The following is a 25,362-nucleotide window of genomic DNA, read 5'->3' as shown; positions in this document are numbered from 1 at the left end:
GCCAGCTTGAGACAACCCATACTTATGTTGCCTCTTGCAAACAGGAACAAGTTCTTGCTTGCTGGTAAGAAGAGATAGCTTGCCTCTCTCTTAGTACTCGGCCCAGAGGTCTGACCATTGATCCTGCGGTGCACACCCCGATCAATCGGACAGAGGCTTGGATCCCTCCCTCGCTCTTACGACAAGGAGGCATTCCAGGGGATGGACGAACACAGTCTGTTCATCAAGACTCAGATTCCTCCCACCAAGAAGTGAGTCTTCCTATTGTTAAAGGACCGCCGTGGTTTGTATTACGTATCGGAACAAATGACAATTTGTCAAAAATTGCATTTTTCCTAACTATACAAACCTGAGGTCCTTTGAACATATATCCCTCCTCATGACCACCCCTCACTCTGCGTATTTTGCATGGGCCAAAAGCAAAAGTGATTTGTTTACCTCTGTCGGACAAGCAGTTAACTACCGTTCTCCCCTTGTTCGAAGCTTACGACCGTTCCAGCTGCCGCTAGCTACTTCCTATTGTTAAAGGACCTCAGGTTTGTATAGTTAGGAAAAATGCAATTTTCGACAAATTGTCATTTTTCTTCGCTGCATGAAGGCTTTTCTCTTTCCCTCTTACTGAGTGTGTTTGTGCAAGGCTAGACGTAAGTACGTGTCTGTTTTGTATACTCAATATGGTGAATTTTGTGATTTGCAATGGATTCTCGAGAGTCTGAGAGACCCCTGTGCCCCCCCCATCATCCACAGATTGTTTCCTGGTGTGGAGGGCCGTAAGTGTGGGGCCTTCCGGTCCTCTGTAGAGGTTGATCCTCACGAACTTTGTACTCTGTGTCGAGGGCGAGAATGCTCTAGCACCGAGCCATGTGATTTGTGTGTTGTTTGGTCGAAGGAGCGGTGGGAGGGCTATGGGGGGAGGAAGAAGCCGCGCAAGCAGGCCAAGGAGTCATTGGAGGGTTCTCCCGTTACTCCTTTGGTTACAGACACGTCTTCTTCTTTTCTCCCTCCATCGCAGCTCCCTCGTATGGCCCCTTCCCTTTTCGGGGGTGGTATCTCGCTCCTTCTCCTCTCTCGATCAGTCGAGCGTGGAGGATGGGGCTAGGTACCCCGATGTCCAGTTGTATTCGGGATCGTCTGTTTGCTTGGGGTGGGATCTGTCCCCCTCTGGGCGAGGAGATACCCCCCCTCTTACTAACCCGACTCTGTTTCCTTCCTCAGACTTGCTTGCCACAGAGGACGATCTCGGCCGGGCCTGGTGCTCGCTGGGGCTCCAGGGGACACCGAGTGTGCAGGGGCTGCTGAGTCATCTAGCGAGAGGGACCATGCCGGTAACTCACGGCTCGACCACCACGACAACTGCTACTGTGTCCACGCCTAGCTACGCTGCTCCGCCTCACCTGGTGTATACCCAGCACGTAGCCATGGTTACCCCTATAGCTGCTGTGCAGGCGCCGGAGGTGAAGAGGTTTGCTGTGTCGCCGCCGCCTGGGTTTGCCGCTCTTGCTCCAGCCCCTGACTTCCAGTGTCCCAAGAACTCTCCCCTGGACCTGCTTCCAGTACAGAGGATGCCGCTGCTTCCTGCCCCGCCTCCTGTTCCTGAGTCTCCTGCCGCTCCAGTTCCAGTACCAGTTCCTGCCGCCGTTGTTCCTGCCCATGGTGTTGCTGCTCCCACCCCAGGTCCTTCCAGTCAGGTGCAGTCGGGCCCTGTTGCTCCGGCAACTGGCCCTGCTCCGTCCTAGATGGAAGACCTGATGGTGGTCCTGAGGAAGCTGACGAAGGAGAAGAGGAGGAGGAGGAGGAGGTGTCGTCGTCGTCTTCGTCGTCTTCTTCTTCGTTGTTGTCTGCCGCCGCTTCCCCTTCATCTTCTAAGGCCCCACAGCCGAAGAAGAAGAAGGTTGCCTCCTCCCCCCGGGACTTCCGCTGGTCCTCCTGTTCCTTCGGGAACGTGGCCCATCTCTCCTTCCGCAAGGAAGAAGAAGACGGGGACCGGAGGAGCCCTGGCTAACACCAGTACCTCCTTGCCTGGCGCCAGAGGTTCTGCCTCGGCGCCGGGTACCGTCTCGGCCTCTTGCTCGCGAGAGGTATTGAGTGTACGGTCACCTGCGGGTGACCGTGTAGCCAAGAACCAGGCATCCGAGTTCTCTCGACGCCAGGATCCAGGCACGGAGCGGAAGACTGGCGGGAATTGTCCAGGCGACTCCCAACAGACCGGCGATCGCTCTCGTGGCGATCCGCCGTTACCCAGGGTTGACGCGATGGTCCCAGACTGGTCACGGGCTGAGGCTAGGAAGCAGTCCCCTCGGTCGCCTGGAACAGCCTTGGCTGGTCCAAGCGGAGTGACGCACCGTAAAGACAGGCCTCGCTCCCACCGCGACAGCGGACTCTGCTGGTCCCCTGACCACCGCTCCTGCTGGGACCGGGCAGAGAGGTGGACCAGCAGCAGCTCTCTTGACACTCGGGACTGTCGCTGTTGTTCTCGGTCCAGCCACTCTCCCCGTGAGAACCGCTCGACCAGGCCTGTAACTCGGTCGCCACTGCAGGTTGGCGATCGCCTGTAGCCCCCCCAGCACACCGGTTCTGCCGGTGGGCGAAAGGGGGAGAGTCAGGTCTACCTCTCCTATCCCTTCAACTTCCTCGGGCTACACTGGGAAGAGCAAGGCGACCAGGAGTGATCGTGAGGGGCACGCTCCTCACGATCTTTCCACGACTCCCTACGAACCTGGCACGGTCCTAGGACCGACCAGATCGTACGCGCAAGTGGCAGGAGGAGACCATGAGGGGTCTGTTGCGGTTCCTCCTGTGGAAGGAGGAGGGTCTCGGGAGGCGTTCTCGCTGGAGGGGCTTCACGGCCCGTTTCCGCAGGACGCGGTCACTCCTGAGATCTAGAGGTCGTTCGCAGAGGTTATTGCGCTGATACGTCTGCACAATGACCTCGGGGAAGGATCGCCGCTCCCACCCTCTGAGCCTACATCGGGTTTGGAGTCGCTCTGGTGACCCAAAAAGGAACCCAGGACGACAGCGATCATCAGCCTTGGCCGACAGTGTGCTTAGCCAAGTGGATGCTCTCGTCTCCGGACAGGAGGGTTTGCTTTGTTCCGGCAGGTCGACCAAGCTCCTTCCCCCACCTCTACAGTGACAGAAGCGTTTCTACGTGCCTTTGGAGGACCCTCTGCCGCCCAAACAGGTTAACCCGGAATTAGCTAGGCTAACTCCGAGGGTGTGTCTGCGGTTCTCGCAGCAAGAGGCACTTGCCTTGGAATCTACTGCTATGGCAGCATTCCAAGCAGTCGCATGGCTAGACCTGTGGTCCCTCACAGTGTCTAAAGCTGTGGCCAATTTGGGAAACATCACTCCTGAAGGGGACCCGGCTTTTGTGAGACTGTGTCAGTCTGGAGTTAGCGCCATCTCCTACCTGGCCAACCAGACGGCTAACCTATGGGCCAACCAGGGCGGCTGGGTGTGAGGCGGCCTTGGGTCTTCGCAACGGACCGGTGCGGAGTTCCTCCTCTCTCCTCCCCAGAGAGATGGTGGACGCTGCAGTGGAACAATGGCGCACTGACGAGAGTGACCGTTTAGTCCACCAGGCAGTCTCGAAGGTGCCTGGGCAACCTCGAACGACTGTGGCTAAGCCCAAGAGTTTAGCTAGCGCTTCCTCGGAGGCTAAGACGATTGCTTCGTCGAAGTCGGGAGGAAAGACTCTGCCTTCGACTTCTTCGGTAAGGAGTGACCGTAACCAGCCCTCCTCCCAGGCCTCCTCCTCTCGAGGAGGAACTGGGAAGAAGTCAAAGAGGGGAGGGAAACGTTAGGGACGGTGTTCCCCCTGACCTGCTGCCGGAAGTGGGGGGATGCCTGGCGAGCCATTGGGCAATATGGCACCACTTTGGAGCCAAAACCTGGATAGTGAACGTCCTTCGGGAGGGATATCTACTATCCTTCGAGTCTCTGCCACCCCTCACCTCCAACCCGGTCCATCAGCAGACGTACGTTCCTGGTTCGGCCAAGGATGTGGCGCTTCGGCAGGAAGTAGAAGTCATGCTGAGCAAATGTGCCATGGAAATTGTATGGGATCAGTCGCCGGGCTTCTACAGTCGACTTTTCCTGGTGGAAAAGTCCTTGGGGGGGCTGGCGCCCGGTGATAGATCTCTCTCCTTTGAACCGATTCGTTTGCCAGACTCAGTTTACGATGGAAACGGCATGGTCAGTGCTCGATTCCATCAGGGAGAACGACTTCATGCTTTCTGTGGATCTGAAGGACGCATATTTCCAGATACCCATCCATCAATCCTCCAGGAAGTACCTCTGCTTCATCCTTGACGGGACGGTGTACCAATTCAGGGCACTTTGTTTCGGTCTCTCAACCGCCCCACAGGTGTTCACACTGGTGTCGGCTTGGGCCCACTCGGTAGGGATATGTCTTCTGAGGTATCTCGATGAATAATTAGTCTTGGCGAGCTCCTGCTCACAGTTGCTACAGAACAGGGATCGACTCCTCGAATTCTGCCGCGATCTGGGGATTGTAGTGAATTACGAGAAGTCAGATCTCAAGCCCAAGCAGAGGATGAAGTACCTGGGAATGCTGATCGACACAGTAGCAGGGCGAGTCTTCCCCGCAGATTCGCGGATCAGCAGGTTCAGGGAGGCAGCAGTACGGTTCCTGTCCCTACAGGAGCAGCCAGCTCAGCAGTGGCAGGTCGTGATCGGTCACATGTCGTCTCTCAAGAAGCTAGTCCCTCACGGGCGTCTTCACCTGCGGTCACTTCAGTGGAGACTAAAGGAGTGTTGGTCACAGGCAAGAGACCCACCTTTCTTCCCCGTGTCCCTCATGGAGGAGGTGAGGCAGGACCTAGCCTGGTGGCTGAACGACGGGAACCTCGTAAGAGGGATGGGGCGCACACCTGGAAGAGTTGTTGGGTGCGGGTGTGTGGAACTATCAAGACAGGAACCTTTACATCAACGTCCTGGAGCTCAAGGCAGCGTTTCTCGCTCTCCAAGAGTTCCAAGATCGCCTGGTGGGACACTCAGTGGTGCTGATGAGCGACAACACCACGGTAGTGCCATACATCAACAAACGGGGGCCTAGTGTCCCGCCCGTTGCATCAGTTGACGTTGCAGGTGCATGAGTGGGCCGTGGCACACTCAGTAGAGCTGTCAGCCCGCTACATTCCAGGCAAGAGGAATGTGGTAGCCGACAAGCTCAGCCGTTGGGATCAGGTGATAGGAACCGGGTGGTCCCTTCACTCAGACGTGGCGGAAAGGCTCTTCAACCTGTGGGGGCGTCCAGTCGTGGATCTGTTCGCCACCCGGCACAACAGAAAACTCTGTTTTCTACTCGGTTGTGGCGGACCCATGGGCAGCTGTAGAGGACGCTCTTCAACACCCATGGGACAATCTCTTCGTATATGCCTTTCCCCCATTCTGTCTGATTCGCAAGGTGATCGGCAGGGCGCTGATCACCGCGAATCTTTGGATGATCCTGGTGGTGCCCAAATGGCCACAAGCCGTTTGGCACCCGGACCTGCTGGCTCTGCTTGCCGAAGCACCGAGAGAGATTCCCTCCTGGCACAACCTCCTATGCCAGCCACACGTAGAACGGTACCACTGGTCGGTTCAGTACCTGTGTCTTCACGGCTGGCTGTTATCCACCATCTCTTGCGAGCGAGAGGCTTTTCACGCAGCGCAGCAACAGAGATGGCTGGAAACGTCAGACAGTCCTCTGCAGCTGTATACCAGGGAAAGTGGTCTGTCTTCTGTGGTTGGTGTCATGGACGGGGTCTCTCTCCTTTCAGAGCCACATTCAGCAGGTAGCGGATTTCCTCGTGTTCCTTCACCGAGAGAAGCTCCTCACTGTCTCCGCAGATAAAGGATACATAGCTGCCTTAGCCCTAGCCCTTAAACTGCGAGGAGTGGACATCTCCTCCTCCCTCGAGATCTCCCTCCTTATGAAGAGCTTCGAGAGGTCTTGCCCACCCAGGGAACTCAGGCCCCCGGGGTGGGATGTGACTCGTCCTTAGGAGTTTGACTCTAAGACCCTTCGAGCCACTCCGAGAGTCGTCAGACAGGGATCTGACCCTCAAGACCCTCTTCCTGCTGGCCCTGGCATTGGTGAAGAGAGTAGGGGAACTTCATGGTCTTTCCTTCGATGTCAAGCGTTCCAGGGGGGGCGTACAACATGGATGGTAGTGACGACACCCGTACCCTTCGACCGAGAGGTCACAAAGTCAGAGGTATTGGTCCTTCCCTTGCGTTCTGCAAGAACTTCTCCGTGGCGCAGATTCTGAAGGCAGGGTTTTGGGCCAACCAGACCACCTTCACTTCCTTCTACCTTTGGGATAATACCCACAGGTCCTTGGACACTTTTTCCTTGGGACCCGTGGTGGCTGCTCAACAAGTTGTGTAGTCTACCCAGCTTCCTAGCGGACAGAACAGCATCGCATCCTTGTGTGACTGCATGAATGGATGAGTGAAAGAGTGTGTGACTGGCTTCTCTTCCTCCTTCGTTCTTCCTCCTCTACCTGTGGGCAGAGGGCCGGGGTCGTCACTACGCTGAACAGGAAGCAGATGCAGGTAAGCTACATGACTGAGCTGCATCCTAGGGATAGGAGTAATTATCCACCACTCCCCAACAAGGGGGGGTTAGTGGAAGCCAACAAGAGACAAACCCATGACTTCGTTTTGGCTCTTGAAGTAGGAACTAGTTCTAGTGTTTTTGCTATTTATGAGAGGTACACTTGCCTCCCTCTTATAAATTTGGTGCTTACCCTGATCAGCTGGGCAGAGGCTAGGATCCCTCCCTCTGCTCTTACGACCAGGGAGTGAACCAAGGTAGGATGAACACCAGTCTGTTCATAAGACTCAGATTCCACCCACCAATAAGTGAGTCTTCCTATTGTTAAAGGACCAAGGGTTTGTATACGTATCGGAACAAATAACAATTTGTTGAAAATTGTATTTTTCCTAACTATAGAAACCTGAGGTCCTTTACACATTCCCACCTCATGCCACCCCTCACTCTGCGTTTCCTTGGCCTAAAGCCAAGTGACTCCTCTCCTTGCAGTTGGACTGACCGCCAACTGCCGGACAAGTAGTTAACTACCGAACCCCTTGTTCGAAGCTTACGACTGGTTCAGCTGCCGCTAAGTATACCTTCTTATTGTTAAAGGACTCAGGTTTGTATAGTTAGTTGTATAGTTTAAAATAACATTTGTTCATGAAACTTACTTGGCAGATATATATATAGCTGTATTCTCCGAAGTCCGACAGAATTTCAAAACTCGCGGCACACGCAGTGGGCGGCCAGGTGGTAGTACCCATTCCCGCCGCTGGGAGGCGGATATCAGGAACCATTCCCATTTTCTATTCATATTTTTTTCTGTCGCCGGTCGTAAACACCTGTTTACAGACCTCCGCCCAGGATTTTTGGATTTAACTCGTTATAAGTATCTGGATTGACTTTTGGTTTTGACTCTGGATTGTTGGATTGGCATACGCGATAGTGGACTGTTTTTGGATTTTGGATTGGCTTTTGTATGAACGTGATGTCGGGATCAAGTTCAGTGAGCTTCAGAGTGTGTGTGAGGAGTGATTGCAAGGTGAGGCTACCGAAATCATCGGTAGACCCCCACACAGTATGTATGGGGTGTAGGGGGCATGTTTGTTTGCTAGTTGATCGTTGCATTGAATGCAAAAGTTTGACTGAGGATGAATGGAAGGTGTATGAATCCTATCGGCGTAAGCTAGAACGCGATAGGATCAGGAGGTCTTCCTCTAAAAGCGGTTCTACGAAAGGTAAGGGAAGTAACATTTCGCCTATATTAACACCAGTAGAATTTGCTTCACCTAATCCTGTGTTGTTGCCTGAGGGCCCTAGTTCTGTGTCTGGAGAAGGTAATGCCCTTTCTCTGATTCTAGAGTCATTGCGCACTCTAGAGTTTAAAGTGTTGGCCCTGGAAAACGGCTCGACTAAAGTGTGTGATCGTGCCCCTAGTGTTGTGGAGGGGGCGTCAGATCGGCCCCACATAATGCCTCTAGGTCTAGACCTCTGTCGGACTCCCAGACCTCAGGGAGTGGGCATGTCGAAAGCCGCAAGAGGGTTACGGGGGCTCCCCACCGATCTGGCGTCCCTTCGGCAGGACCTGTTGCTACTTCCCAGGCTGCCAAGGAGCGTGCTCAGGCTCGCATCCTAAAGGACTGTTTTTCGTCCTCCGAGGCGCCCTCCCCGCGCAAGGGGTGGAGCTCTCGGAGTGACTCACGTCCGTTGAAAAGGACTTTTCCTAGGGAGGACGCTTTACGTCCCCTCTCTCCGCTCTCGTTGCGTGCGTCGCCTGCGTCGTATGACGCGTTTCCTCCTCAGAAGAGAGGTAGGACGTCGTCCGAGGACGACGCTGAGAAGCGCTTCTCGCGCGCCTCGGGGAGAGGCAGGTTGCTGTTCCTGTGAGAAGGAAGGAGGCGTCCCCCTGCCCCTACGTCTTTCTCGCAGGCGCAGCCCTTCACCTCCTCTCGGTTCTTCACCTACGAAGAGTATTCTTGCGTCGCTTCAAGACCAATTGTCGACCTTAATGGCTCGGAAGACTCGCCCAGCAGCAGTTGAGCCTAAGCGAAGGAAGGACGCTAGACTGCCTGTCAAGAGGACGAGGCAGTCTCCTTCTCTGTCTCCTCGTTCGTCGCTGTCTCCGCCAGCGCGTCAGGAGCCTTTGAGGACGCTCGACAGGACGCCTTGGAGGACGCGTTTGAAGACGCTCGGCAGGACGCTCGTCGGGTGGCTTTGTTGACGCTTTGCCTGTGGAGAAGGCTTTTGAGAGCGCTCAGAAGGACTTTGGACGCGAAGAAAGCGAAAGCTGGACGCTTGAGCGTCAAGCGTAAGGACGCTCCTCGAGAGAGACTTAGAGTTTCCTCTCTTGACGCGCAGCGAGGTCAGGAAGCTCTTCGTGGTTCGAGCTCTAAAGATCGACAGAAGGTCGGTCGCTTTGAAGAGGCGGATGTTAGTCTTCCTCGGAAGCCTTTGTTGAAGGCTAGACCCGCGGGCGCACGCCCTCTCCAGAGGTTTCTATCTCCTTTGCCTCTTCGGGAGGAAGGAGAACATAGTAGTCGGCTGACTCAGTGGAGGAAAGAACAGCCGTCAGATTCGTCGGTTTCCGACTACAAGGTGCTGGTACGACTTTTACGTTCCTTGTTTGGGGAAAAGTTCCAGCCTGCAGCGCCTAAGTCTCCGCCCTCTCAGTTTTCCTCTTCGAAGTCGGGCAAGGTTTCGGAAGTGGTGGAGATGAAGACTTCCTTATCCACTAAGAGAGCATTCAAGAAATTGCAGGACTGGATGGAACGTCGGAAGGATCAGGGCAAGTCGACTTCGCCCTTCCTCCTCAAGGCTGAGTGGGAGAGGCGGCATTTGGTATGAGACCAAATCGGAAGTAGGAATTAAGATCCCGTCCTCTTCCCAAGGGGACTTTGCTAGTCTGGTAGACGCCCAGAAGAGATCCCTTTTGTCGTCCGCGAAGATTTCTTGGACACCCACGGAGATAGACCATCACATGAAAGGTCTGTTAAAGACTCTGGAAGTCTTTAACTTCCTAGACTGGTGCCCTAGGAGCCTGGATCTCAATCTAGGAGTCCTGATTTGCTTTGAGTCTGGGGGAGCTGTCCAATGTGTTGTCATGCATGGACAAGGCCGTCAGGGATGGTTCGGAAGAGTTAGTGTCTCATTTCGGCACTGCTTTCCTCAAGAAGAGAGCGCTATTATGCAATTTCACAGCGAAGTCTGTTTCTGCATCGCAGAAAGCAGAACTTCTCTTTGCACCTCTTTCGAGCCATCTCTTCCCCCAGGCTATGGTAAGGGACCTGGCAGTGAGCCTACAAGAGAAGGCTACCCAGGATCTCTTGGCCCAGTCTTCTAGACGTCCTGCAGTCCCTATCACGTCGTCGTCGGGACGACCTCCTAGGAAGGTTAAACCCTTTCGGAGCGCTCCTCCCTCGAGAGCTGCTCCTCGAGGGAGAGGACTTGCAAGAGGAAGAGGTTCCTTCAAACCTAAAACCTCTAAATGAAAAGAAAGTCCTTCAGATGCCTGTCGGAGCCAGGCTAAAGTTCTTTGCGGGAGCGTGGAGAGAGAGAGATACAGATGCGTGGTCCCTCAAGATAGTAGAACAGGGGTACAAGATCCCCTTTGTAGACCCTCCTCCTCTTTCAACGACTCCCAGAGATCTTTCCCCGTCGTATCAAGGGGAGAAACAGCAGGTTCTTTTAGATCTTTTGGAACAAATGATCTCGAAAAGAGCGGTGGAGCAGGTCCTAGACCTGGGGTCACCAATATACTACAACAGACTTTTCCTGGTACCAAAACAGTCGTCGGGGTGGCGTCCAGTCTTGGACGTAAGCAGCTTGAATCTTTTCGTAGAAAAGAAAAAATTCAAGATGGAAACACCTCAGTCGGTTCTAGGAGCCTTAAGACCGGGCGACTGGATGGTGTCCTTGGACCTACAGGACGCATACTTTCACGTGCCTATCCACCCTCTTTCAAGGAAGTTTCTGAGGTTTATGCTAAGGGACAAAGTTTTGGCAATTCGAGCCCTTTGTTTCGGTTTAAGCACGGCTCCGATGGTATTTACCATGCTCATGAAGAACGTAGCGAGATGGTTACATTCTGCAGGAATAATAGTGTCCCTGTATTCTCGACGATTGGCTTATCAGAGCATCGTCAGAAGAAAGGTGTCTGAAGGACCTTCACTTCACGTTGGCCTTGGCGAAGTCCCTGGGACTTCTAGTCAACCTCGAAAAGTCGCATCTGACCCCAACACAGTCATCGTGTATCTGGGGATTCAGATGGATTCAGTGGCTTTTCGAGCGTTTCCGTCCCAGGAACGACAGCTGCAAGGCTTAGAGAAGTCTCGGCATTCCTGGGGAAGGAAGCTTGCTCGGCGAGGGAATGGATGAGTCTGCTGGGAACCATTTCCTCGCTGGAAAAGTTTGTTTCCCTGGGAAGACTACACCTCAGACCTCTCCAGTTTTTCTTAGCAGACGAATGGAGAGTCAGAGAGGATCTGGATGCGACCCTTTTCATCACCGAATCGGTGAAGAACCATCTAAGATGGTGGTTGGATCCTCGGAAGTTTCAAGAGGGGTTGTCCCTAAAGCTTCTGAGCCCAGACCTAGTGTTGTTTTCCGACGCTTCGGTGTCGGGATGGGGAGCAACACTGGGAGGGGAGGAAGTGTCAGGCACCTGGAAGGGGGAACAGGTGTCCTGGCACATCAATGTAAAGGAACTAGCGGCGGTTTTTCTGGCGCTACAGTTCTTCCAACAAAAGGTTGCAGAGAAAGTAGTCCAAGTCAACTCGGACAACACCACAGCCCTTGCGTACCTAAAGAAGCAGGGAGGTACACACTCCCGTCCTCTGTTTTATTTAGCAAGGGAGATTCTGCTTGTGGGCAGATGCGAGACGGATAAGGATCCTGACGAGATTTATCGCGGGAGTCCAGAACGTCAGAGCAGACCTTCTCAGCCGACAAGATCAGATCCTGCGACGGAATGGACGTTGCACCAGGACGTCTGTCGAGAGCTCTGGAGACTGTGGGGGTGTCCGTTAGTCGACCTCTTCGCGACGTCGAGAACAAAGAGGTTGCCTCTTTATTGCTCTCCTGTGTTGGATCCGGGAGCAGTCGCGATAGACGCACTGCTCTGGGACTGGACGAACCTGGACTTATATGCCTTCCCGCCATTCAAGATCATGGGGGAAGTAGTAAGGAAGTTCGCGGCATCGGAGGGGACGAGGTTGACCCTGATCGCCCCGATGTGGCCCGCGAAAGAATGGTTCACAGAGGTAATGTCATTCATCATAGACTTTCCGAGGACATTGCCCTGGAGGAAAGATCTACTCAGACAGCCCCACTTCGCAAGATATCACCGAAACCTCTCCGCTCTGGGTCTGACTGCGTTCAGACTATCGAAAAGCTGGCCAGAGCGAGAGGTTTTTCTAAAGCAGCTGCAAAGGCGATCGCCAATGCTAGGAGATCGTCCTCGAGAGCTGTTTACCAGTCGAAGTGGGCTTCCTTCAGGGCATGGTGTAGAAAGGAGGGAATTTCCTCTTCTCTACCTCTGTGAGCCAGATAGCCGATTTCCTGCTATTTTTAAGAAATGTGCAGAAACTGGCGGTCCCGACCATCAAGGGATATAAGAGCATGCTGTCGGCAGTCTTCCGACACAGAGGACTAGACCTGTCTGATAACAGGATCTTCACGATCTCCTGAGATCATTTGAGACTTCCAAGATACCTCAGGCGAGGCCTCCTTCTTGGAACCTGGACTTAGTCCTTAGACTGTTAATGTCGAGTCCTTTCGAACCTTTACATGAAGCGTCTCTTAGGAACTTGACTAAGAAGGCTCTTTTCCTAACTGCTCTGGCGACGGCGAAGAGAGTTAGCGAAATTCAGGCCATTTGTAAGAGAGTGGGCTTCAAGGGGGACAATGCTGTCTGCTCTTTGAGTCCCACTTTCTTAGCAAAGAATGAAAACCCGTCGAACCCTTGGCCAAGGAGCTTTGAAATCAAGGGTATGACAAGCCTTGTGGGCCAAGAACCGGAGAGAGTCCTGTGCCCTGTCAGGGCTCTAAAGTTTTATGTCCACAAGACTAAAGAAGTAAGAGGTCCCTCAGATAATCTCTGGTGTTCGGTTAAACGACCCGATATACCGTTATCCAAGAACGCTTTGGCGTTCTTTCTGAGGGACGTCATTAAAGAGGCTCATTCGTCTTCCACAAGGTCAGAGCTGTTGCAACCTCGCTTGCCTTCCAAAGGAACATGTCGATCAAGGACATCCTTGACGCCACCTTTTGGAGGAGCAATTCAGTATTCGCCTCACACTACTTGAGAGATGTGAGAACGATATACGAGGACTGTTGTTCTCTTGGGCCATACGTTTCTGCAGACACAGTCTTGGGGGCTGAAGGTAGCTCTCTCCCTATCCCTTAGTTAGGTTTAGGTTAGGTTTTAGTTGTTGTGTTTTTGGTTGTGGTGAGGCTTTGGTGAAGACCTCCCATCTTTTAGCTTAGTGTTCAGGGGGTCTTTGTTAGTTGGTCAGGTGGTGGTCAGTTGCTTCGTTGCCCTCATTTGTATGGCTCTATGCTCTTGTCACATTGAGGTCACGTCCCCGTTGACAGAGCATTCAGAGCGCACCAGCACTACAGGTCTCCACCTGGCTGGCAACTCTGATTAAGCACAAGCAGGCTGTAGTGACAGTAATCACAGAGTCTACTTTGCTAACAGGTGAGGAACCAAGGTGTATATCATCTACTTAAGTTAAGTTTCCTACAAATCCTATTCTGTCTCTTCCCACCATCCGAAGGTGGGATTCAGCTATATATATATCTGCCAAGTAAGTTTCATGAACAAAATGTTATTGTTATAATACAATTAAGTTTGTTCATACTTACCTGGCAGATATATATAATTAAGTGCCCACCCACCTCCCCTCAGGAGACAGTGGCACTGATAAAATATAGAAAATGGGAATGGTTCCTGATATCCGCCTCCCAGCGCGGGAATGGGTACTACCACCTGGCCGCCCACTGCGTGTGCCGCGAGTTTGAAATTCTGTCGGACTTCGGAGAATACAGCTATATATATATCTGCCAGGTAAGTATGAACAAACTTAATTGTATTATAACAATAACATTTTTTGACAAATTGTTATTTTAAACTGATGACAGTATGTGAATCCTGTTTTCTTCATACTGTACGCTTGAGAATTGGAAAGTTCATTCCCTGATGCACGCCTGTGCTATGGTTTACGTAATTGTATTGTGAAGAAACTCAGACACACACAGGTGTGTATGAGTTTCTCATCACACTCATCAACTATTCTAACAACTTGTCTGTCAGCTCTGTTTATTTTTAATTTTTAACACTGCAATTGCTGTTTCCTCATACCTCATTGTCAGGCTATAAAATATGATTGATTTGCCCATTTATTCTGAGTTATAAATAGAGCATTAGGATTGCGTCACTTTGAAAAACATCTGTCAGTTTTTCATTAAATATATATACTATATATATATATATATATAGATATATATATATATATATAATAATAATATAATATATATAGTAGATAGATAGATAGATAGATAGATAGATAGATAGATAGATAGATAGATAGATAGATAGAGATATCAAATTCCTGTGTTTCTTATGCACAAGTTCAAATGTCCCAGTAGGTATGCATCGTAAAGGTGTGCTGGTGGGAACTCTTTAATATCTTGATCCAAGCCAAAGACTATATAGAAATATATAGAATATTTATATATGAAATAGAAGAAATAGCAATGGGCAAAATATCAGAAACGCTCCTATACCTGGAGTAAAAATGTTAGGGGTAGGGTTTGGAACTGAGTGCTTTTTGAGGTTCTTGAATCAACAAGTAAGGTTTCGTGTGTAAGAAACATTCAGATAAATTGTGGTATATAGAGTAATTAGTCAAAACTATTTGCAACCTTTTTATACCCAATGTATTGACCTTTACAATATTTTTTGTATCACTCGATGCGGTTTTGAACTTTTGCTGGGTTTCAACTCAATCAAATCAAATGCTTAAATATCTTTATCCATTTAATAGATTGCAGTGTTGAAGAGTATACAGTAATGTATCACAAAACTTAATAAACTCCTTGATGGTAAGACAGAATGTTGAAATGGAGATATTTGTCGTGCAGACGTTTTTAATATCAAATAAGAGTCATTTCCAGGATTGTTTGTCTTTCAAATAGTTAAAAACTCTGAGCTTGTTCTGCATAATCAATTTATTTCATTTCCTTTTCAGGCGCACACAATATTGCTAGTTCAGCCGGGACCTAAACCAGAAACCAGAACATTTTCAGACTACGAAAGTGTCAACGAGTGTATGGAAGGTATGTTGATCATCCTCAATAAACCTAGATGCTAATCTTGACTAATAATTTGGCATCATTTGCAACAGAATTTTCCAACATCTTTGTTATTTTCTTTTTCTTCCATGTTATTTTTGCCATGTATTTTTGCATTTTTGTCATGATTTAAAAAATTTTCAGCATCTTTGCTTGCTATTTTGTTGGTTGCCATGTGGAATGCTTTAGTAACACTGGTACTTTTGATAATTCTAGTATGTGAGTTGCATATATTTGCTCATTCATTTGTTTACTTTTTATATGCCATAGTGATCAGTTGTAGAATTTGTAGTCTTATAAGGGCATGGCTGCTGCTTTTCAGGGTTTGATGCAAATCTTAAGAAGACTGAATATTATTTTTAAGCTATTTAAGCATTTGTCAAAATATAAAAACTAACGAACTTGTCATGTTCTTGTTGGTTAGCTTTGTTCCTGTGTTTTTGTGTTGGTAGTTCTGCTATGTTTTTCAGAAATTATTGCAAGGTAATTTTGTCTTAAGGCTTTTAAGTTTTGGTAGCATTTTGTCTAGACATTATTTTCATTTTTCTTGGATTGTCTGAATAATTTCAGCCTAGACTCTGGGTCCTTGAAGGTTGGTGTAAGCATTTAGTGGTACATATGGATTATCTAAAACTGTGGTCCGTGGAAGGTAGTGCCATCAGTGTACATCATGTGGTGCACTGTAGGTATGACTTAAGGGTGTTTGCACTGTCCCTTCAGCTCCTAACTGCAACCTCTCTTATTCCTTTTACAGTACCTCGGTTCATATTCTCTCTTCTCGTTACACTTTTCAAACCTCCTTACTATCGATTTCCCTCTAAGCGCCAAATGACCTCATAGGTCCCAACACTTGGCCTCTGACCTAAATTCTTTATATTCTATATTCAGATGCTGTTTTTGAAGTAGCCAAAAGGTCTCTGCTCTGCTCAAGAGAGGCATATTTTAAGGGGGATATACAAGCAAGCTTTTCATGAAGACCTTCCTCAGAAGATAATCTTATTCCCCTGTCACTGGAACAAGGGTGAGCTGCATCCTCTCATTGCTCAAGTTACCGACACAAGAGAGTAGCATTTCGTGGTCGATCAAAAAAGTTCGGAAGCCATTTGAATTTCCATCCTGACCAGTGAGGTCACAATGCATCAGATTTGACCCATCAAGAGGTACCTACTCAGAAGCATTAATATCTGCCATACCTTGTTTCACTCACTAGGTAGTATACCCTCCACTTTTCATCTTGTATTTTGACGAATACCATTCCTTGCAGCATCAAGGTGGAGGTGAAAAGAGAATGTCTCATTTCTTTGAAATTCTTACCCTTACAAAGATGAGATCGAGGCTCATGAGTCAAAGCCCTTTTTGCACATACTCATATTATTCAAGGACACAGTCTAGCAAGTACGTATTGGAAGTTACAACAAGAAATATCCTATTTACACTTTTGTCATCATTCCTGGCACTGGCATCCATTGGTGTCTTGACATTTTGAGGACTGAGCACATGGTGAGACCCAGTAGTACATAATTTATTCACAACTTTTGCTCATCCTCATTTTGACAATGACGAAAGTGTTAGTTATTTTTGTCTTTACCTGGATATAGTCAAAAATTGCTGTAACACTGATTTTTGTTTTTATTCAGGTTTGAACTAACTTGGCCGAGATGGAACAGGATATTTAATTTAGAAACTTCTGATATTCAATAAAGGTGCAGGTGGTTTTAAGCAATCATGTCTGATAATTAATACTACTTGATTTGAAATTACTGCCTGTCAGATTATACCTTAGCTGTTCTGGCAAACACAGTCACTTCTGCCTCTATAGTTAATTTGGAACTAATGGGCAAACCACTGCACAGGTTACTGCTGTCAGTGCACCTCACGTAGTTCACTGTTGGCATTACTCGTACTTCTTTTCAGCATCCCTTTGGCTCTTAGCTCCTGTTTTTGTACCTCCATTCAAATTCTTTTTCTTCAGTCTTTCTCATCCTTATCATAACAATTATTTTGCAGTGCAACTATGAGGTTTTTCCCCATTACTCCTTTAAATCCTCTTTACTGTCAATTTCCTTTCAGTGCTGAACGGCCTCATAGGTCCCAGCGCTGGCCTTTGGCCAAACTTTTGAGCTTTATTCCAGAAATGGACAAATCCTTTTCCTCCTACTTGATGTGCCAGTTGAATGAGACTTGGCTCAGTGGGCAAAACTAGTTGAGGTTGCAGAAGTGGGTTCCTTCTCAGCATAGTCTCGCAAGCCAGTGGCAATAAGGTCATTTAAACCCAGCAGTGCCTTTCTTACCAAGTGAGGAATAACAGAATCAGCCCTTGTGTATGATGAGTTTGTAGCACCAAAATGTGAAAGTTGGTTAAAAAGGGAGTTAGGGGTCGAGCTTATGGCGAACTACGTTAGACACTTTTGCATCATCTTAAATTTTTTTTGCATGCGTTAAAGTCTTTTGGTGTCCAGCATCTTAACATATGTGTGCCCTGGGTAGTGCTTGAATTGACCTTATTGTTAGGCCATACACTCTATTGCTTGCAGTTCAGTACTCTTGTCTTAGTGCATTCTAAGGTACTTCGCCACATAATAATAAGACAGTAAGTAATGTGTATATGATCAAATGAAACTTCTAATTGAGTTTTGAATACAAGAAGTGTCAAACCCTTATTCTTATGACAGTTGTATTTCCACAAAATGTGTAAAGATTTGGGATAGATTTGTAAACGCAATCAAGGATTAGCGAATGAAATCTGAACTGTCGTCATTTTGTTGCGAGACACGTTAATAGCACTCTAATCACTTTATACTCTTTCAGGTGAGTGAGCGTCCGCCCTAATCCACCGTTTGCTCACGTTCAGTAAGAGCTTGGTATTAGAATTTGATCGGTTCATTTTGTTGCTGTGGATGTTTCTTAGGCTTTTTTCAGTAGTTGTGTGTATTTGTCCCTAAAGCACTTTTCATTTTCAAGTATAGTAACTGGCATCTTAGTTTCATTTTCAGTTGCAAGGTTACTCTAGTATTTTTTTTTTTTTAAACATCAAATAAGGACCCTAGCTCTTTCTTTTGTTATCATTTGGTTGCAAGTTATGGCCTCAGTCAAGTAGTAAGAAACTGATGTATTTTTTATTGCTATTTTTTAACATTAGCTTACATTTAGATGCTGAAATAGATACCGCTTGGTGAAAAACGTTATTAGATACCCTGAGGGAGTTTATTCAGTTTTCTAATACAGTGGTACCTCGAGATACGAAATTAATCCGTTCCGAGGCGGCTTTCGTATCATGAGCTTTTTGTATCTTGAACCGCATTTTACATGTAAAATGGCTAATCCATTCCAAGCCCTACAAAAACACCCCAGTAAATTTTATAATAAAGCTAAATTGACCAACAAACAATGAAATACTACAACAATTTGGACCATTCCATACCTAACTTAACCCTTAAACGCCGACTGACGTTATTTTACGTCGACATTTTTTTGTCTCTCGGGTGCCGACTGGACGTATTTTACGTCGACATACAAAAGTTTTTTGTTTTTTAAAAAATTCGCGGGAAAAATACGTTTTAGGCCTACCAGCCGAAAACTCTTGAATCACGCGCCTTGGGGGATGCTGGGAGTTCACGGATCAAGGTGTTGTTTGTTTACAATCGTTTACGCAGGCGCGCAAGCGCGAATTTCTTTCTTGCCGCACTAAAAAGTATCTGTGACACATCTCGGAAATTATTTTGTCACTTTGACATAATTTTTTTACCATTTTAAATTAGCCATTACATGGAGTATTATATATGGAAATGTGCGCATTTTATTATAAATACAACAAAAAAATACTCATGATTGTAGCTTTTATCAGTTTTGAGATATTTTCATATAAATAACGATAAGTGCCAAAATTTCAACCTTCGGTCAACTTTGACTCTACCGAAATGGTCAAAAACGCAATTGTAAGCTAAAACTCTATATTTTTAGTAATATTCAATCATTTACCTTAATTTTGAAACTAATTGGAAGTCTCTAGCACAATATTTCGATTTATGGTGAATTTATGAAAAAACTTTTTCCTTACGTCCGCGCGGTAACTCTTCCGAAAAAATCATACATGCGATTGTGGTAATGTTTGCACCATGTTAAATTAGCCGTTACATAAAGTTTTATATATAAAATGAAAATTGCACAATTTCATGCACAATACAACTAAAAACAACCCATGGTTGTAGCTTTTATCAATTTTGAAATATTTTCATATAAAAAATGATAAGAGACAAATTTTTCAACCTTCGGTCAACTTTGACTCTACCGAAATGGTCGAAAAAACGCAATTGTAAGCTAAAACGCTTATATTCTAGTAATATTCAAGCATTTACCTTCATTTTGCAACAAATTGGAAGTCTCTAGCACAATATTTCGATTTATGGTGAATTTATAAAAAAATTACATTTTCTTTACGTCCGCGCGGTAACTCTTCCGAAAAAATCATACGTGCGATTGTGGTAATGTTTGCACCATTTTAAATTAGCCGTTACATAAAGTTTTATATATGAAAATGTGCGCAATTTCATGTATAATACAACTAAAAATAGTTGAAGGTTGTAGGCTTTCTCATTTTTGAAATATTTGCATATAAATCACGATAAATAGAAAAAAAAACCACGTTCGGTCAAATTTGACTCTACCGAAATGTCGAAAAAACGCAATTGTAAGATAAAACTCTTACAGTCTAGTAATATTCAGTCATTTATCTTCATCTAGAAACAAATTGGAAGTCTCTAGCACAATATTTAAATTTATGGTGAATTTAAAAAAAAAAAACTTTCCTTCCCTCCGCGCGCGGATTCTCCGCCACAAATCTCCGAAATGCGTAAGTCCCATTCTCGAATATTTGCTCCGTTTCATATTAGGCATTTCATAGAGTTTTATATATGAAAATGTGCGCAATTCCATGTAGAATAAAACGAAAAAATATTTGAAAAGTTGTAGCTTTTCTTATTTCCGAAATAATTGCATATAAAAAAAATATAAAAAAAATTCGACATTCGGTCAACTTTAACTCGTCAGATATGGTCGAAAAATGCATTTGTAAGCTAAATACAATTATATATGAAATTTCGTTTTTGCGCTATCATATATCGCATTATTTATATATGATAATGATAATTTTTTCATTTCTGATGGTTTCATACTAAACTTCAGGCAATGACAAAAAAGGAGCCAAAAATGAACTCTTAATCTTAAAAAACTAAGCGCGCTGTGATTTTTTGAAAAAAATATTTTTTCCGCTTCCGCGCTCACTCTGAAATTGTCTCCGGCACACGGGAGACATATTTTTTTTTACCGCTTCGGCGTTTAAGGGTTAATACGTACCCAGTACTAATATTTGTATGTACCTGTAAATAAAGTGTATTAGTGTACATGGTATACAAGAAATACTGTACATACATACGTACGTATGTAGTAAAATGTGGAACCTTACCTTTCGAGTGAGGCTATCTCTGAAAGTGGCGACAGAGGAGGACAAACGGCAGAAAAATTCTTATAGTATGTACACTTTACTTTACGAAACACATTAACAAAGCTGTAACACTTAACTTTACAAAAAGCTTAAAATTAAATTTTTTTATTGATTTTTTTATTTTTAAGGTTTTTTTTTTTTTCTTCTTCAATTTTCTTCACCACTTTCAACTTTGTTTTTCCGTAGTATCAATTGGATCTTCCTTTTTGCATACTCCTGCTAGTACTAAAGGCCTCTTTAAAAAATAACTATCCAAGGAAGATTGCTTCTGCCTGCTTTTCAAAATGCTCCTGAAACACTCGGGCAAACGTCATCAAACTGCACAAGCATACGACCTGTGTAAGCCTTTTTGGGGTGTCTCTTTTCTACAAATGATTGCACCTTATGAAAAGCAGCTAGAGCATCCTTAATTTCTTGAACGACGTTATGTTGCATGGCCTCCAACTCCTTCAGGTCTTCCATCGTAAGCTCATTGATGTCGTCCTCGTTGACGACCAGCCCCATGGACTTGCCGAGTGCAACGATCTCTTCAAGATCTGGTTGCAAAACAGTTTCAGGATCGTCAACTGTTCCTGAATCTGCAGCACCAGCTTTGCCCTCGTCGAATCCCTCGAAGTCTCTTGCGGATACGGCATCAAGCCAGAGTTTCCTCCACGAAGAATTCAAGGTTCGCCTTGAAATCTCCTGCCAAGTTTGATCGATGAGTCGGATGTATATCACAAGATCGAAATGCTCCTTCCAAAATTCATGCAAGGTGAGGTTTGTGGTATCGGTGATTCGAAACATCTCTTGAAAAGATGTTTCATATACAGCTTCTTGAGGTTTGATATCACTTGCTGGTCCATGGGCTGGAGGAGAGGGGTGGTGTTAGGCGGAAGATAAAGAACTTTGATAAACGAATACTCCGCTAAGATATTTTCCTCGAAGCCAGGAGGGTGAGCAGGGGCCATTGTCCAACAACAGCAGACATTTCAGAGGGAGGCGCTTCTCCTCCAAGAATTTCTTCACTGTCGGGCTGAAACACAGATTTACCCACTCCGTGGCTTCACATCACTGGAAGCTTCTCCTTTAGCACTTTGTGGGCCTTGAAGGCTCGAGGAGTCTCGGAATGATAGACAAGTAGGGCTTCACCTTGCAATCCCCACTGGCGTTGGAACAAAGTGCGAGCGTAAGCCTGTCTTTCATAGGCTTATGCCCGGGTAGCTTCTTCTCTTCCTCCGTGATGTATGTCTGACGAGGCATTTTTTTCCAAAAAAGGCCAGTCTCATCACTGTAGCCTTCCTTGATTGTCATCTCGTCGAACATCTTAATAAAGGCTTCAGCCGCTTTCGTGTCCGAGCTGGCAGCCTCCCCATACTGCACCACCGAATGGATGCCAGTCCTTTACCAGACAAGAAGCACCTGTTCCATCTCATCGTGCAAGTGGCTCCTCTTGCTTGACAAAATAGTCACGCCCTTGGAAGGTGTAGCTCCATTTTTGTCTCCAAAGAAAGCATCCTCTTCTTTCCTACTTCAACTTTCTTGGTACCCATGACTACGTATATACTTTACGTAATTAAGTTATGTAGTACGTATACGTATGAAGTAAAGTTCTCACACAACACGATCAAGTAGTACTACAATGAAATCACTAACGAATTTACGTTAATAAACGAAATCGTATAGAACGAACGAATTCCGCGTGCTTATGATACCGATGATGCCGCCAAGTGGCCGAAAAAGCACGCCGCTACGTACGATGCATGGTGGGATCATGGGAGAGATGCTGACCAATAGGAGAGCAGGATCTTATGGCGGTGACTAGCATCAAGAACCAATGGGAGAGTGGGAGGATGGTGGCGAGTCTACTAAGTTGGCGGTGCGCGAGTTTTAAAATTGTTATCGATGGTCCGGGCGAATCTTTGGACTTTACAGCAACAACCTTTCGTATCTTGAACAATTTTCGTATGTAGAGCAAAAAAATCTTCCTATTTGCTTTCGTATCTCGAGTTTTTCGTAAGTTGAGCCTTTCGTATGTCGAGGTACCACTGTAGCTTGTACTCATAAGCTTCACCCAACTAGTCTAGTTGTTGGTAATGCTAAAGTACCTCTTCACTTTGAGGTCATCGGTTCTTGAAAGCATTTCTTTTGGTTGCCTTTTTAGTATTGAATTGCCATTTGGCTGTACAGCACCTAGTTTTGCTTTGAATTTAGGAAATTATCAGTTTAGCCAGCGTAGCAAATACCTTGTAAAGTCTTCACTCTTACTAAATCGTGTAATTGTATCAGTTTGTTAGGTGTATGAAATTTACTTAATGGTTTTGTGGCATTGCATGTTTTAACTAACAAAAGCTTGTAATTTTTTCGTAAGTTAAAATTGTTTTTTTATGTGTACAGTTTTTAGTTAGGGGATTTTATTTATTTTTTTGTTGTTGTAACAGGTATTTTGCATGTCAAAAAAATCTTAATAATCTTTTTCTTCTCTTTCATTGGTAATGAAAGTTTTGCCGTTCCTTGACAGTGTTCTTTTTGTGTTTGATAATTTAGGATTGAATTTCATTTTTTAAAAACATTTTGGACTGACAAACTTCATTTTATGTGGTAATGAAGTTTTGAAGACTTACAGGCGGTCCCCGGGTTACGACGGGGGTTCCGTTCTTGAGACTCGTCGTAAGCCGGAACATCGTAAAAAATCCTAAGAAAACCTTACTTTTAATGCTTTGGGTGCATTGAAAACTATGTAAACTGCATTCTTATGGCATTTTTCATCAAAAAAACCCTTCAAATATTGATTATTTTGCATTTTTGGTGTCATATTTCATCTCCCAGATGAGCGTTGTAGGCATCGTAACCCTGGAACATGCGTCGTAACTCTGGAAATAACATCTATTGACAAGCGTCGTAACCTCAGAACGTCGTAAGCCGACACCGTCGTAACCCGGGGACTGCCTGTATTTTGTAAAACTCAAGAAGACCTTGCTCAAAATTTTATACATTGTTTTTTCATTAGTTTTATTACAAAAAGTGCATTTCGTGATGTTGGGGAAAAAAAAAAAAAAAAAAGGGAATTTATGGATATTCATCAAAGAAAAATGCTGCGAATAGGCAAATTTCCCGCAAATAATGGGGGGATATGTTCCAGAGAGAAATCTACGATTGAGCGAGTCCATGAATCTGGAGAATGTGAATAAGGGGGCCCCACCGTACTCTTATTAAACCCCTGAAAGATACAAAACGAAGATAAAGGGTAGATGAGAAATAGAAGAATACAAAGGCATCCCAAATAAATAATAGAATAGTCTTGGGGTGACAGACAGCAAAACAGTGTTGATGCTGCAGAATCACAAGAAAACGATGTAGCAAGAGATTTTTTTTTGTGATCGGTTATCAACACCGATAAGTTGGAATCGGCGCCAAAAATCAGTTATTGTCGACGCTAGACAAGCGCCTTAAAACCATTTCAAAGATTATTATTTTTCACTGGTTTACAATTGGTTACCTTCCCTTTATCTAACCAGAGAATTATTATTATGCTTATGCAAACATTTGTAGGTTTTCCATTTCAGATTGTAACTATTAAGAAAATTTATTGCATTGCATAATTTTCAACAGTTTCATGTACTTTCACTAATGTTATATATTCTCAATGGAAATTAACATTATTGAATGTTATACATTTTCAGAATAAGCATAGTTTTGAAATATTAATTATGGCTCATCAATGTACAATTTATATATATGTATATATATATGTATATATTTTTTTTTTTTACAAAATTTAATATTCACTTTGTCACTGTATACACCCAATTCTCTATCCATAAATCTAAAAGGTTTCACTCAGCCCATTTTAATTCTGGTTTATTTGTTTTTACCATTCCTAAGCAGGTGTTTGTAAAATCTATGAGGAACACCTCAAGAGGATGAACCCCAACACTCCGAGCATCACTTACGATATATCACAACTATTCGACTTCATAGACCAGCTGGCGGATCTCTCTTGTCTTGTGTAAGTCATTTTTGTTCTGAGCAACTTGGATATCTTCTTGTCCTGGTGTTTGATATAAGCTTTTTTTCTCAAATATAATCTTGTAGTCATATACATATATAAATAGTAATTTGATCAGGGATACGGCAAGAGGTCAGTCACAGGGAATGCAGTATGCACTGTTTTATAATTCTTGTAATAGTTATTAACATTATAAGTGTATCTAAATACATTTTGAGACTAAGGTATTCTTCAAATAATTATTAATAACTGTTTAGCTAGATGGGAAGTCTGAAATGCTAACAGAATTAAACACTTGACAAACTACAGCATTATAATTTGTGATCATTACTCACTACTAGTCAGAAAAATGTAATCTTTATCTATCGAGCATTGCAAGAGCCTCAGCAAATGTGTTTTAGATGTTTCATAATAGGTATACGTACACTGTACGTATATGCTTTTTACCTTAATGTCCAGGATGTGGGCAAAATGAGATGTCAAAGTGAGCATGTAATTTGATTAGGTAAATACTCCTACTCTCGGTTTAATATTTCAAGTATAGAAGTGTTTTATTATCTTTTATAGTCTCTAATTCAAGTTCCTTGTGCTTCAGTCTAGTTGACTTTGTCCTTTTCCTCCGAGTAATTACATACCACTCATCTCTTTGGTGTCCTCTTTGTTTTAAATATATGCTGTATCAAAGTTTATCGCTCCTTTTCTTGTCCTTCATACTGTAATTCTACTCTGACTTACTTTCTTCTTCATGTCAAGCTCTTTACTTTTTATGATGTTCCTTTCTGCTTCCCCACTTCCTCCTTAGCTTTCCAGCATCTTTAACTTCACCGTACCCCAAATTGTCACCTTTCATTGAAGGACAAATGCTTGAGGTAAGCATGAGGAAGTTTTGAAAAGATGAGGCTGTAGTATGTATCGTTACATAATTACACCTGCACAGATTTTGCTATCATTCTAAAATGTGTATGTGACCTTTACAGA

At 45.4% G+C, this 25,362-nt stretch overlaps 1 protein-coding gene across 2 annotated transcripts in view; it reads left to right on the top strand.

Moving 5' to 3' along the window:
• Window positions 1-25,362, top strand: part of LOC135227102 (enhancer of rudimentary homolog) — a 139,557-nt gene that overhangs the window by 23,131 nt on the left and 91,064 nt on the right. Inside the window, exons 2-3 of one of the 2 annotated variants that reach the window (XM_064266960.1) lie at window positions 14,794-14,881; window positions 24,264-24,384. In XM_064266960.1, coding sequence (XP_064123030.1) covers window positions 14,794-14,881; window positions 24,264-24,384 — 209 coding nt within the window. Of the gene's footprint in view, window positions 1-14,793; window positions 14,882-24,260; window positions 24,385-25,362 lie in introns of both variants that reach the window. The other variant, XM_064266959.1, reaches the window with a different exon arrangement.

This window comes from Macrobrachium nipponense, chromosome 15 (genome assembly GCF_015104395.2).
Source record: "Macrobrachium nipponense isolate FS-2020 chromosome 15, ASM1510439v2, whole genome shotgun sequence".
NCBI classification, from domain to species: Eukaryota; Metazoa; Arthropoda; class Malacostraca; order Decapoda; family Palaemonidae; genus Macrobrachium; species Macrobrachium nipponense.
The sequence above is the reverse complement of the archived record's forward strand: the minus strand, read 5'-3'. Positions and strand labels throughout refer to the sequence as shown.